Source organism: Chelonoidis abingdonii, chromosome 8 (assembly GCF_003597395.2).
Source record: "Chelonoidis abingdonii isolate Lonesome George chromosome 8, CheloAbing_2.0, whole genome shotgun sequence".
Classification (NCBI taxonomy): domain Eukaryota; kingdom Metazoa; phylum Chordata; order Testudines; family Testudinidae; genus Chelonoidis; species Chelonoidis abingdonii.
Window position 1 is genome coordinate 61,961,432 of NC_133776.1, and position 13,108 is coordinate 61,974,539.

General features: G+C 46.1%; 1 protein-coding gene across 3 annotated transcripts in view; it reads left to right on the forward strand.

Annotated features, from left to right (window-relative positions):
• Positions 1 to 13,108, forward strand: part of MID2 (midline 2) — a 416,243-nt gene that overhangs the window by 330,441 nt on the left and 72,694 nt on the right. For all 3 annotated transcript variants that reach the window (XM_075068687.1, XM_032773776.2, XM_032773777.2), the window contains exons 5-7: positions 4,189 to 4,337; positions 5,745 to 5,872; positions 7,514 to 7,657. In XM_075068687.1, the coding sequence (XP_074924788.1) occupies positions 4,189 to 4,337; positions 5,745 to 5,872; positions 7,514 to 7,657 (421 nt within the window). The remainder of the gene's footprint in view (positions 1 to 4,188; positions 4,338 to 5,744; positions 5,873 to 7,513; positions 7,658 to 13,108) is intronic.

Here is a 13,108-nt window from a genome sequence, read left to right on the forward strand (position 1 = left end):
ACAGTCTTCCAAGGGGAGTAGTGGGGGCAAAAGACATATCTGGCTTTAAGACTAAGCTTGATAAGTTTATGGAGGGGATGGTATGATGGGATAGCCTAATTTTGGTAATTGATCACGCGAGGCCTACTTGTCAAAATGGTCTCGGTTTTCCCGGTCGGCTGCAGATTGGGGTGTCTCGCCAGTGGCTGCTCCGATCCAGCTTGTACTAGATTTCCTCCTTCTTCTCTGAGCCCACGGCCTAGTGCCCTTGTCTGTCATGGTGCATCTGGCAGCCATATCGGCCTTCCACCCGCCAGTGCAGGGCCACATGATATTCTCTCATGCCATGACAGGTCGATTCCTTAAGGGTTTGGATCGCTTCTTTCCGTATGATAGACCCCTAGTCCCTCAGTGGTACCTGAACTTGCTGCTGGCCAGGCTAACTGAGCCTCCATTTGAGCTGCTTGCTACATGCTCCTGGTCACACCTCTCATTGGAAGTAGCCTTTCTTGTGGCGATCACTTCTGCTAGATGGTTCTCAGAGCTCTGGGCCCTGAGTGCCGAACCCCCATACACAGTGTTCCATAAGGATAAGGTCCAGCTTTGCTCACACCCTTCGTTCCTCCCTAAGGTGGTCTCCACCTACCATATGGGTCAGGACATTTTCCTGGCAATGCTCTGTCCCAAGTCCCATGCATCCAGTGAGAAGCACCACCTCCACATTCTAGATGTGAGACGGACTCTGGCCTTTTACCTGGAATGTACAAAACCGTTCAGGAAGTTTTCGCAACTGTTCATCGCCATGACTGAATGCATGAAGGTCAGCCGATCTCCACTCAGCAGCTCTCCAGCTGGATCACTTCATATATCCATAATTGTTACGACCTGGCGGGAGTTCCCCCACCGCTGATTGTGAGGGCACACTCGACTATGGCGCAGGCCTCATCGGCTGCCTTTCTGGCTCATGTCCTTATTCAAGACATTTGTAGGGCTGCCACATGGTCGTCGGTCCACACGTTCACCTCTCATTATGTGATCATCTCCCAGACTAGGGAGGACGCCGGGTTTGGCAAGGCAGTGCTCCATCCTGAGTGTCTGTGAACTCCTACCCACCTCCAACAGATATAGCTTGGAATCACCTATTGTGGAATGCACATGAGCAATCACTCAAAAAAGAAAAGTCAGTTACCTTTTCTGTAACTGATGTTCTTCGAGAAGTGTTGCTCACGTCCATTCCACATCCCGCCCTCCTTCCCCTCTATTGGAGTTGTCTGCCAAGAAGGAACTGAGGGTGAGGGGAGCTCACAGTGCCCCTTATACCGTGCCATAGAGACATCACTCCAGGGGTTGCTAGGGGTGCTCCTCTATGGGTACTGCTAAGAGGAAAACTTCTGGCACCAGTGCATGTGGTGACCATGCATGCTTACTATGGAATGGACGTGAGCAACACATCTTGAAGAACACCAGTTACGGAAAAGGTAACTGTCTTTTCCTGTCTCTAGCACCCAGAAACCCAGCTCCCAATTGGATCCAAACCCCAAATAAATCTGTTTTACTCTGTATAAAGCTTAAGCCATTTACAACTAATTGACCTAGCTGATGGGAGCCATCAAAATTCCAAACCACCATTAATGGCCCACACTTTGCCTAATTACAATAGGACCTCAGAGTTATATTTCATATTTCTAGTTTCAGATACAAGAATGATACATTTATACTAATAGGATGACCACACTCTGTAGATTATAAGCTTTGTAATGACACCCTTACAAGAGACCTCTTGCATGAAGCATATTCCAGTTACATTATATTCACACTCATTAGCATATTTTCATAAAATCATATGGAGTATATTGTCACACACACCACCGGGGACAGAGCAGTGCATTCATCAAAGTGGTGTCCCCATCTGATACCAGTCAAAATCACATTTGGTTTTGTCTCAGTACTGGGTGGGGGGCAGACATCACTAAAGCAGGACTGGCCTGTCTTGGCTGTGGGTTCAAAGAGAAAGTTCTGCCCAAATTTTCTTCTCTAATGAGGAGAAAAATGAAAGCAGCCAAGCACCCATGCTTGATTGCTCTGGTGATTTCCAGGCGGTCCTTCTCCTTGATCACTCATGCTAAGTAAGGCACTGCATGGGGCATTTTACCAAGGCAGGATGGCTTGGCAGTGGGGGTGGGATGGGGGAGCCTTTCCCATCTAGGTTGGTGGTTCCAATGCATCTGTGGTTAGCAGCAACTGAAAGTTCTTGCCCCCTGACAGCTACTTCACCTATGGTAGCACGTTGCACTCAAGCATTTGATGGGACAGTGCCCACATCTAATCACCTGGGGCACTGAGCAGCATCCTTATGAGTAGCCTTGTCAGAGGCCACGTGTAAGCTAATTCCCTCTCATGCTTAGACAGGTCTCTGAGGTCATGGTTGGGGCATATAGGCTACAGCAGGTTGAGGGAGGCTGGAGGCACTTCTGGCCATGCTGCGCCCATACTGTGAATAGCGGACTTCAGTCTCTAGGCTTGTTAGTTCCCTAGCACCAAATGCACCATAGTTGCAGCCATCTCAGTGCCCTGAGACATCCACATACGCTTCAAATGTGGCCTTTCAAAAATTAGGGACTGGCACACTTTCCTGGCCAGATGGGCAGCAAATGGCAATCCTGGTTTTCATCAGGAGACAGTTTGAATCTGCCCTTGAGAATAAAGCTGTTTTCATGAAGATTTACCATTCTGGGCACCACGTAGGTAGCTGGTTTCTTGGGTGAGTGCATTTATCGCAGCTAGAATTTCTCTACTAAAGGAATGTGTGTCATGCTAGGGCACTGGAGTGGGTAGAAGAACCATTGCCTCACCTAACACATTGCAGATCTCAACATCATTCCATAGGAGGCCCTCACCCAAGCACAGTCCTGAGGTGTTCTGAGAACTTCAATATGACATTTCCTTGAGTATGGACTTCGGGATTTGACACCATAAGAAACACTGGTCATTCTGGTTTCATTGGGAACTCCACTGTCACAGGATGCCCTCAGTTTTGTCACCATGCTTTGCCAAAGAAAGATGAGAGAAATAATACCACAGAACTTCAAATATCAGTGCTGTGAATTTTTGGTTTATCATGTGTTATCTTAAACAGCCAATAAACACACTTTAGAAATTCCCTGCAGAAAAAGCTGAATTGTTGGCCATTTTTCCATGACAGTACTGAATTTCTTCTGATCTGAACTTTGGCTAGGGCACAGTATGACTTCCAAAATGCAGCAAAGACTTTGAAGCAGGGAATGGTGACAAGTTAATTGTTATCCTGCTACTTAGAAATGGGCTTCCTGATATCCGAAGGCAGCTTGGTGCAGAGTGGGGCTGACTGCTTTTGAGATGTCTGTCATTCTTTGTGCATGCTTGTGTCTGATCATGTTTGCAGCTGGTTGAGTTTGCATCTGATTCCAGGTGTCGCAGCTTACTTCCCCATCCCATGTTATTGCCACATCTCACCCCCTGGGTTGCAGTTACAAAACTATCTGTGGCTGAAACTGTAATGCTTTCTGAGTGCAAGTCTGAGCAGTGCACTAACTGAGCCACTCTAGAGAAGTGTGAGGTTTCCTTGTACTGTTCTGACCTGTTTTCAGAAAGGAGATTTGTCCCTAAACTAGGGCCAACTCAAAAAGGGGTTACATGAATGTCTTATATTTTTGTGCTAAAGTAAAGGGAATGAGGTGAGATTTAAGCCCTCAGAGTTTGAAAATGTGAAAAGTGAAGAGCAGCTGCATCACTTTTGATCGCACAAGCCTTTAGGGCAACCAAAAGCCTTTTTCCCAGGGTTTCAGTCCATCTGTTCTGTAATCTAAATGAACACAGAGAGTGCACCTTTAAATGCTTCTTAACTCTCTTTTCCACAACAAGCTGTTTGGCTGGGAGGGGCTGGAGCACAAGGCTCTGGCAGAGTTTTACTGCTTTTACTCCTGCTGACTTTCATTGAGAAGCCTCCTCTGCTAGGACCAGTGCTTTCTCCTTTGGTTTTAAAGCAATGCCTTTGATGTGCTCACAGGGCACTGCAGAGGATAAGCCATCGGGGCAGCCTCTCCGTCAGCCTTGTCCTACACAAGGCAGCTTTAGCCAGTTGATTAATAAGCCCAATTCCCAGGGCTCATTGCTGATCTCCTTCAAGTGCTGTTTTCTGTTTTTTGTTTCCCCTCTGCCCCTCTCTCCAAGGTTATGAAGCTGAGGAAGCTGGCCCAGCAGGTAGCTAACTGTCGGCAGTGTCTGGAGCGCTCTACGGTCCTCATCAATCAAGCAGAACATATCCTGAAAGAGAATGACCATGCACGGTTCCTGCAGACTGCCAGGAATGTAGCTGAGAGGTGGGCTTACTAGGTGTTACTGGCCAGCCAGCTTGGGTTTGAATCCCCAGTAGAAAATGGTGCATGTGTTTTTTAGAGTGGTAGAAAAAACAGCTGTCTCAGCACAGAACCCCCCTTGGAAGTTCATTTATCCTGTGAGATTTTTCCCTCCATGCTACCTGTTTTCTGAACCATCTTAATCTATTTACTAAGCCTCACTGCCACAGAAGTGGTGCTGACAAAGATTACTCTTAGAATATCAGAGTTGGAAGGGGCCTCAGGAGGTCAACCCCTTGCTCAAAGCATGACTAATCCCCAGACAGATTTTTTACCCAGTTCCCTAAATGGCCCCCTCAAGGATTGAACTCACAACCCTGTGTTTAAGCAGGCTAATGCTCAAACCACAGAGCTATCCCTCCCCCCTCTTGCTAACTATCAAAGTGCTTTAAGTGGCACAGCATGCAGCCTCATACAGGGCCACCAGCAAATCATATGACAGGTATAGGGGTTTGAGAATGGCCCGTGAGAGTAATAGGCAGAACATTGAAAGAATGATGGCACTAGGGTTCATCTGCTGAATAATTACTGGTTATGGTTACCTCCCTTTCAGTTCCACTAATAGTGGTGGTGTCAGCTGTCCTCTGAAACACCAGGGATTGAACTGAGGACCTCCAGAGCTAAACAGTACAATCTACTACTGTGTGAGCTAGAGTCAGGTTCTTTAACTAGGGCTGTAACTGACTCATAACCTCTGTGGACTGGCCATAGTGGGGAACCTATAACATGCATTCACTAGTGGGTATAGACAGGGCCCCAGAAGATTAATGGGTATTCCAATCCAACCCTGTTTAGAGCTGACCTGCACAACTCAGTGCTGAAAGCACTGGTGGGTGTTGGTGCTCTAAGTCACACCATTGCAGCCACAAGTGGAGATGCAGCAATGGCAAATATTAGCAGAAATGTCCTAGTGCAGAGAAGGCCTGTGAGAATCTTCACTAGGGATCATATCAGGTGTGGGGTGCCATTCACTCTGGGATTGCGAATGTCCAGCTGGGACAATGGGAGGCAAGTTGTTCAGAAGGTGAACATGAAGTGTGAATGGGAGCATGTCCTTCCTTGGAAGAACAGGCAGCGCTGTCGCTTAGGTAGCCCTGTCTAGCCCAGCATAATGTTTTTGATTGTTTCAAAGAGCAAAAGGAGGATGCTTCTGTCACTAAGAACAATAACAAAAGCAAACAAAGCCACCAGGCCCTTCCCCAGGGGTTTGCTGCTTTGCTTCTCCAGAGAAGCCTGCTTTGGGTGGTGGTTTTCCTCCTGGCATGTTACATTACTGCAAGACCGTTTGCACCTTTTTAATCAGCAATTTAACTGCCGGCTGGGTTGTCCAAACACCCCTAATGTATGTTGATGCTCTTTTCTTTCCTTCAGGGTCGCCATGGCAACTGCATCCTCTCAAGTGCTGATACCAGATATCAATTTTAACGATGCCTTTGAAAACTTTGCTTTAGATTTTTCCAGAGAAAAGAAACTGCTGGAGGGGCTGGATTATCTAACAGGTGTGTGCTGATCCTGCTTTCCTAACACACGCTGTAACCTTCTTTGTCCTCTCAGATGAGGTGGAAAATATTTTAATATCAATTACACTGTAAGTTGTTCTAGTCTTTTAAACTTCTTGATCCTGCGGGCAAAATCAGTACTTGGTCCTGCTAGTGAAGGCAGGGGCTGGACTCGGTGACCTTTTAGAGTCCCTTCCAGTTCTATGAGATAGGTATATCTATCTATCTATCTATATAATGGAGTGGCCCAGTCATCAGTCCTTGGGCTTTTGGTGTTCAGGCATGTTCTTAGGGTGGCTGTTTCTGAAATCTGTTACAATTCTCTTCCTTTTCTGCAAAACCTCTGAGTCACGCTCTCATCCCCTGGCTTGAGTACAGCATCCTTCTCCTCGGACCCTTCCCTTCACCCACATCACTTCTGTCCAGTCAGTTGCTATGACCATCTTCCTTCTAACCATGTAACCACTCCATCCCACTTTAAATCCTTCTCATGGTTCCCCTGTTTCCACCCCAAGCACCTTCAGAGTTCTGTCCCTTCATATCTGCTCTCATCACATTGGCTGCTATCTCCTGCTTCCCCTTTCCTATCTCCTCTGCTCCAGCAGTGGTGCTGACATCCACCGCTTTGCTGAATGCTGGGAATGCCCTCTCTGAAAAAATCCGTGGAACCTCCTTCTTCAAATCCCACTTCCTGCCATGCTGCCCACAGGAAATGAGCAGCCAATAGTATATTTGAAAAAAAACATGTAATACATTCAACGTGTAATATAGTTTAGTATTTCCTCTTTGCTGCCCTTTGTATGTGTCTTGAAGCCTTAAATTGAAAGCTCTTTTGGATGGGGATCATATCAACCTTTGGGTTCAGACAGCACCTAGCACATTGGGTCTCTGATCCAGATTTGGGTCTCTGGGTGTGACGGTAATACACATAAGAATAGAGGGTATACCATAATGCAAGTAAATAGCAATGAAGGGCTACTCCTGTCCTGATGTGCTGCAGTCCTTTTTGACAGATTTTCTTCCACATTTGAAGAAAGTGGGGGAAAAGCTGCCCATGTAGTGTATGGTATCTGCAGAGGGCATAGCCATGCTGCCATGGCCACACTGCTATGCTGAGCATGCTAGTTCCGCTCAAGCTATCATGGGTACATCTACTTGGACTGGGAATTACTTCACCCAACTGCCGTATAGATATACCTGTGTTTCTTAACAAGGCTACTTAAAGCCACTGAGGAGACAAATGTACCAGAGAAGCTAACTGATCTTTGGGTCTATCTATCAGATTTTCAAGCAGATAATATAGGAGGAGAAATGTCATCTGTGTCCAGAACATTTATCAGGTAAAAAGGTTGTTAAAAAATTAGTGCCAATCAGAGGCGGGGCTTTAATTAGCAGCCTAAGCCTTCGATGTGATCACATTAATAATTGGTCTCCCAGCCTTGTCCCTGATGCCCCAGCCCTTCCAGGAGCCTCCATTTTACTCCATTTTACTCCAGCAGTCACTCAACAACACATAGAATTGTTTTTTCTGTGCAGTGTCTGTGCTCCCTCCATATAGAGGCTGTCTCCATTATGAGGTGTCACCCAAGTGGATATGAAAACCCCTTATTATCTCTACATTGTCATCTGTCGCCCATGCAGCACCCAATCCACCATCTGTCCGAGAGGAGCTTTGTACAGCTTCCCATGACACCATTACAGTCCATTGGATCTCGGAGGATGAGTTCAGTGTCAGCTCCTATGAGCTCCAGTACACCATCTTCACCGGCCAGGCCAACTTCATCAGTAAGTAGCCATTTGCTTGCGGTGAATGCAGTGTTGCAGTGAAGAAAGTAAAGAGGGCATCACCAGGGATCACAGTCTGGTCTGGCAGAAAAGATGCCATCGGTTAATGTCAGGAAGGGTTCAAGGGCTACAGTAGCATCGCAGTTCCCATATCTACTTGCCAGGAACCTTGAGAGCTGTTTAACCCCCAAAATTAGTTTTGGTTAGAAACGAAATTTTGCAAAACTCAAGCACAGGAGAAAATTTTGCTCTGTTTTTGTTTTTTGGGGGTATTCTTGGAAGTCTGGTGAAAACAGCATATGGTTGTGATTGCTCCCTTCCCCTATGGCATTTGCAACCCAGCCTTGCCACAAAGGGCTTATGCACAAGTGCCAGCAAGGGAAACTGGCCAATCAATTTTCATTCTCCAAGTTCAGCAAAACAGCAAAAGTAAACAATCAGTGTTACCGAGACAAAAGTAAATGAGGTTTCCCCTACGGATTGCCATCTGAGAATGAAGATGGGGTTAACAATCCAGGCATCTTGTTTTCTTAACAGGAATTTTAGCCTGACTGTCTTTTTCAAGTGTTCTCTGCATCCTGTTTGTACATGGGTTCTGTGCAGGTATCCAGTGTCTGTAGGGGATGGGGAGGAGAGCACTTTAAAGAGGATTCCCTGCAATTTTTCACCTTCCTCCCTCGAGGCTCTGCATCTGGGCCACTGGTCTTTGGCTGAGGAGAGTTGCATGAGCACTTTCCACCAAGAGCGGGCTCCAGATTGACACAGTGTGTTCTGCTCACCCTCCAAAGCCCACTCCCTGGGGACTGAATGTTTTGCCACCTCCCTAGCACCCCACTTCCTGTCAGTCTGGGGCCCAAACTTGGGACCTAAACCTGGGCCTCTCACAGCTTGGTGCAGGGCACTGGGGTTGCTAACCCACAGCAGTCTCTGCTGATTTACCATTAATACTGCTAACACTTTGCACTCAAACACCTATCAGTGAGGAATGGTTTACCTGCCCTGCTGAGGAAGGCAAGTATCAGCCCCCTGTTATGCATGGGGAAGCTGGCATTGAGGGGAAGTCAATTGCCCAAGGCCATGTAGGTAAACAGTGGAAGAGCTGGGGTTGGAGTCTGAGTTGCTGTCTCCCATGCTCAGTCCTTTAGATGCCAGCACCTTGTGACAGTCTATAACAAAGAACTCACCATCCTGTTGGCTACTGATTTAATCAAAGTGCAGCGAGATAACAGAAGTTCATTTTCCCTCATTACTTTTGTAAGGCCCCGGGACATATATATTCCATTGCACTGGGGCTTGGTCACTCCCCATTCTTCCCAGCCCATGTCCTATTTGGGTAGCATAAATAAACCATGAAAGCTTTGTGCTCTGGCACTTAGCAAGCTGGCTTGCCCAGGAGACATGGGAGTTTGGAGGAAGCTGTGAGAAGAGGTTTGCTGAGGACATGTCTCAGGGCAGTAATCAAAATGATTAAGGAGCAGAGAGGAACTTTGAAGTGCAGTTTGTTAACTCTGTGCTTTGGGGGTCCGGAACTGAATTGTTTTGTGCTGCACTGAGCATCCAACATCCTTCAGTTCACTGAAGCATCCTCAGTATTAGCAAATCTAATTTGTCTGGTGGCTGGTCATTCGGGGAGCTACCACATAGCAACATGCTCACATAATTCCCTAGGATTATACAAATAGGACAAAGCTGGTGCTCAGCGAGCTGCAGGCTAAAAATGAAATTTGTTTTATTTATTCCCCACAACAATACCAAGAGAAATCTCTAGGTAATTCATTCAGAAAATGCCTGTTTGCTTGGCCAGCGATAAGATTAAAGGAACGTGGGGGCCTCTTAGTGACTGAAGCCTGTCGGCACCTAATCGCTTAGTAAATGGGCTGTGGTCAAATGGTGAGGAATCATCAGTGTGCGCTTCAGTTCCCACCTCATTAGCAAAGACTCGGGGCTTGGCTACACTCGAAACTCCAAAGCGCTGCCACAGGAGCACTCCCGCGGCAGCGCTTTGAAGTGTGAGTGTGGTCGCAGTGCCTGTGCTGGGAGAGAGCTCTCCCAGCACTGCAGGTACTCTACCTCCCCGTGGGGATTAGCTTGCAGCGCTGGGAGCTGTGCTCCCAGCGCTGGGGCACTGTTTACACTGGCGCTTTGCAGCGCTGTAACTTGCTGCGCTCAGGGGTGTGTTTTTTCACACCCCTGAGCGAAAAAGTTGCAGCGCTGTAAAGCGCCAGGGTAGCTAAGGCCTTGGACAGCAGTGAGTGCTGGTTCTCACATGGCAGTAGGCTCAATGCTGCAGTAGCTATGCTGTGTTAAGGGCCATCTTTACAAGGATTCCACAGGGTTGTAGCCACCCCCAGCCTTGCTGCTAGAGCAAACAGAGTGACAACTATTTTCATTTGTAACTCATCCCTAACCATCTGTTCTGGGTCGAAAAATTTGGAAAGCAGCATCGCAGCCTGATTGGGATCTCTTTGAACATGAACTCCTGGTTGTGTCCTAACCAAATATTTTGTGCTCTTGAGGTTGTTGATATGTTTTATGTAATTCACCCAAACTTGTCATATTTATCCCGACCCTGTTTTTATACCCTGTTTTATGCCCAGTAACAAGAAAGAGAAGGCTTGTCCGCTCTACACATGCTAGACACACGCTGTGCTTAGATAATAATTAAATCGGAGGTTTTTTGGTTTTTTAATCTGAAAAATATTTTCATAGTATATTTTAACAAATGGCTCCCATGACTCAGGAAGTTCATAATGGGATACGAAGTCTTTCATGGGGTTTATTGTTATGTATTTGCATGGCACAATAGGTGGACGTGGGGCTATTCAACTTCTGAACATGAGAGAAGGCAGGCTTGTGAATAGAAGTATGTTAAAAAGACATTTTGTGCCCCAGGACATCACTTTTTGCAGTGAATAAGGACCAAGGGTGGAGACACAGCAACAGAAAAGGGAAGAAGAGAACCCCACCCTAAATTCTGGGAAGGGGATGCTGCTCTTGGACACCATTGTTTTGTTAAGACAATAGATCATCTGTGCTGATTTGTTCTGAATATTTCATCTGTTACTGCTGTCCTAAACTAGAGGGTCAAGAGCTAGATATACTGTAAATATATTAGCACTGGAACAGAGGTTAATGGTGGGGAGATCAAGTCCTGCCCTAAAAGCTAGTAACCCAGTTTACATAGGACATTAGTACAGCACCTTAGCTTGCCATGCAGTAACCTTCTGTCTGGACACTGCTACAGCGCACTAAAATGTGTGTAGTGTGCTGTGACGGACTGCTGTGTGAAGCGGGAGCATGCCATCCATGTTGTCATCATCTGATGGCTGTCCACTGGCTAATATGAAATAATTTTGGGGCTCATGGTCCCACTTCATACAGCCAAGTTGTGCTGCAGTTGTAGTCAGGGGAGCAGGATGGAGCCCCTAGTGAACGCTACACAAGTCACAAAACCAGGCATTACAAATGGCACCAAGTCCCCTCGTTGGCAGCCTCAACAAAGAAGCCAAGGACTGAAGAAGCCATTGAAAGATAACCCCGGAGGTGAGTACTGCATGCCGGGGGAATGTCAACAGACTTTTGCAGCCACTGCCGCTGCAGGACCTGCTCTGAGGTTGGCGCAAAATAGATTGCCCTCTAGGGCTGTCAGTCCAGCACTTTTCCCTAGCATTGCAATCACATGATTTAGTTTTTTCTCTGATCTCGCTGATTTTACCCTCTAGTCTCGGACACCTGCCTTTGATTTTGGAGTACCTCGCTCACCTGCATGGTGGGGTGTGCACTAGGGTTGCTCTAGTACTGCTCATCTTTGTCTCTTGTGTAACAATCTCTGCCTAGCAGCAAAGCGGTGATTGTATTTTTTTCCCTAGCATCTCGCAGCACCATGCTAGCCCGGGTCAAACAAAATCAGACAGCACAAAGGAACATCAGAAAAGGCAAATCTGGGCTGGTTGTTCTTCTGATCAGGCTCCAGATACACCAAGTCTGCTGTTTAAAATAAGTGTATTTATCATTTCAAAGTTTTCATCTGACATTAGCTAATATTAGAACAAAACTCCAGTCACTAGTCAGAATTTCTTCAGACATCAGAAATGAGCTCAAGTCTTGGTGATAAAGCAATATGCAAATTGCCTTGAGGTTAAAATTTAACAAACGTGCTAAACATCTACTTGATTCCCCTGCCCCAAGTTAAGAATACCAAACAAGGTATTGCCAGCTCTTTGCTAGCACCATTGATTATCATTAAGTAGACTCAGTAAATTACAGACTGAGGAGACCAGAGATTCAAAACTGTGGTTGAGATGACTTGTTTTCAGTATCTATTTACTCTTGGTCATTATTCATCATCAGAGCTGATCAAAAACTTGATTGTAAACAAAGAAAATGTCATTCTTTTGATGTTTACAGATGTGTAGGATAAGTGGCAAGAGCACAGAACCTTTAAAGCCAAGGGCTATTGATTCTGCCCTCAGACACAGTGATTCATTTCTCTAGTAGCTGGACTCATCCTCATGGCATGAGGGTATATGTGAATTTTCTCATTTTAGAACACTGCCTTCTCCTCTTTCAAATATGATGTGAAAAATTAGTACAGTCTGAAGAAACAGATACAAAGTTCCCATGACTGTTTGTGGAGTTGGTTTTGAGAGGGCTCTGGTGAAGGTCCTTCTCTTGATATCAGAAGTATTATGTATGTTCAAATGGGAAATTAAGCAATAACCACTTAGCTACATGATCCCTTTCCTCCTTCAGGAAGGTATAATGCCTGGGCAATAAGAGCCATTCCAACATTTCCAGAATGTCCACATTTCTTTGTAACAGAAGCACTGACCAGTGGTTTAGCACTTGCTTCTTTAGTCTCTTGAACATCTATCTAAGGCACCTCACAATTGTTATGTCTTTACTCTGAGCCACCTTTCTGAGGCAGGGCAGTGCTGTTATGCCCATTTTACAGATGGAGAACTGAGACACAGAAAGTGACTTGTCCAGGATCATGCAGGGGGCCTGTGGTGGAGCTGGGAATTGAACTCCCCCAAGCTACTGTGCTAGCCATTGGGCCAGCCTTCCTCTCAATAACTTGTTTTCCAGCAGATATTATTTCCTTTTCCAAGTCAGGTCATTTTAAAGCTTCCGTATATTCACATATGTTCAGGGCTGTTCTAAAGAGGATGGTGGACAATTGGTTTCCATGTCCACTGAGGGTAGGATAAGAAGGAATCAACTTAGTTTGCAGCAAGGGAGATTTAGGATAACATTAGGAAAAACTTGGAATCCCAGTCACTGGAGATTTTCAGGAACAGGTGAGACAAACGTCAGGCATGGTTTAGGTTTACTTGGCTTGCCTCAGCAAAGGCGACTGGACTCTTGAGGTACTTCCAGCACTACATTTTTATGATTTTGTACTGAATTTGTTCTCCAAAGAATCAGAATGGGTCTCTGACCTGACTGTTA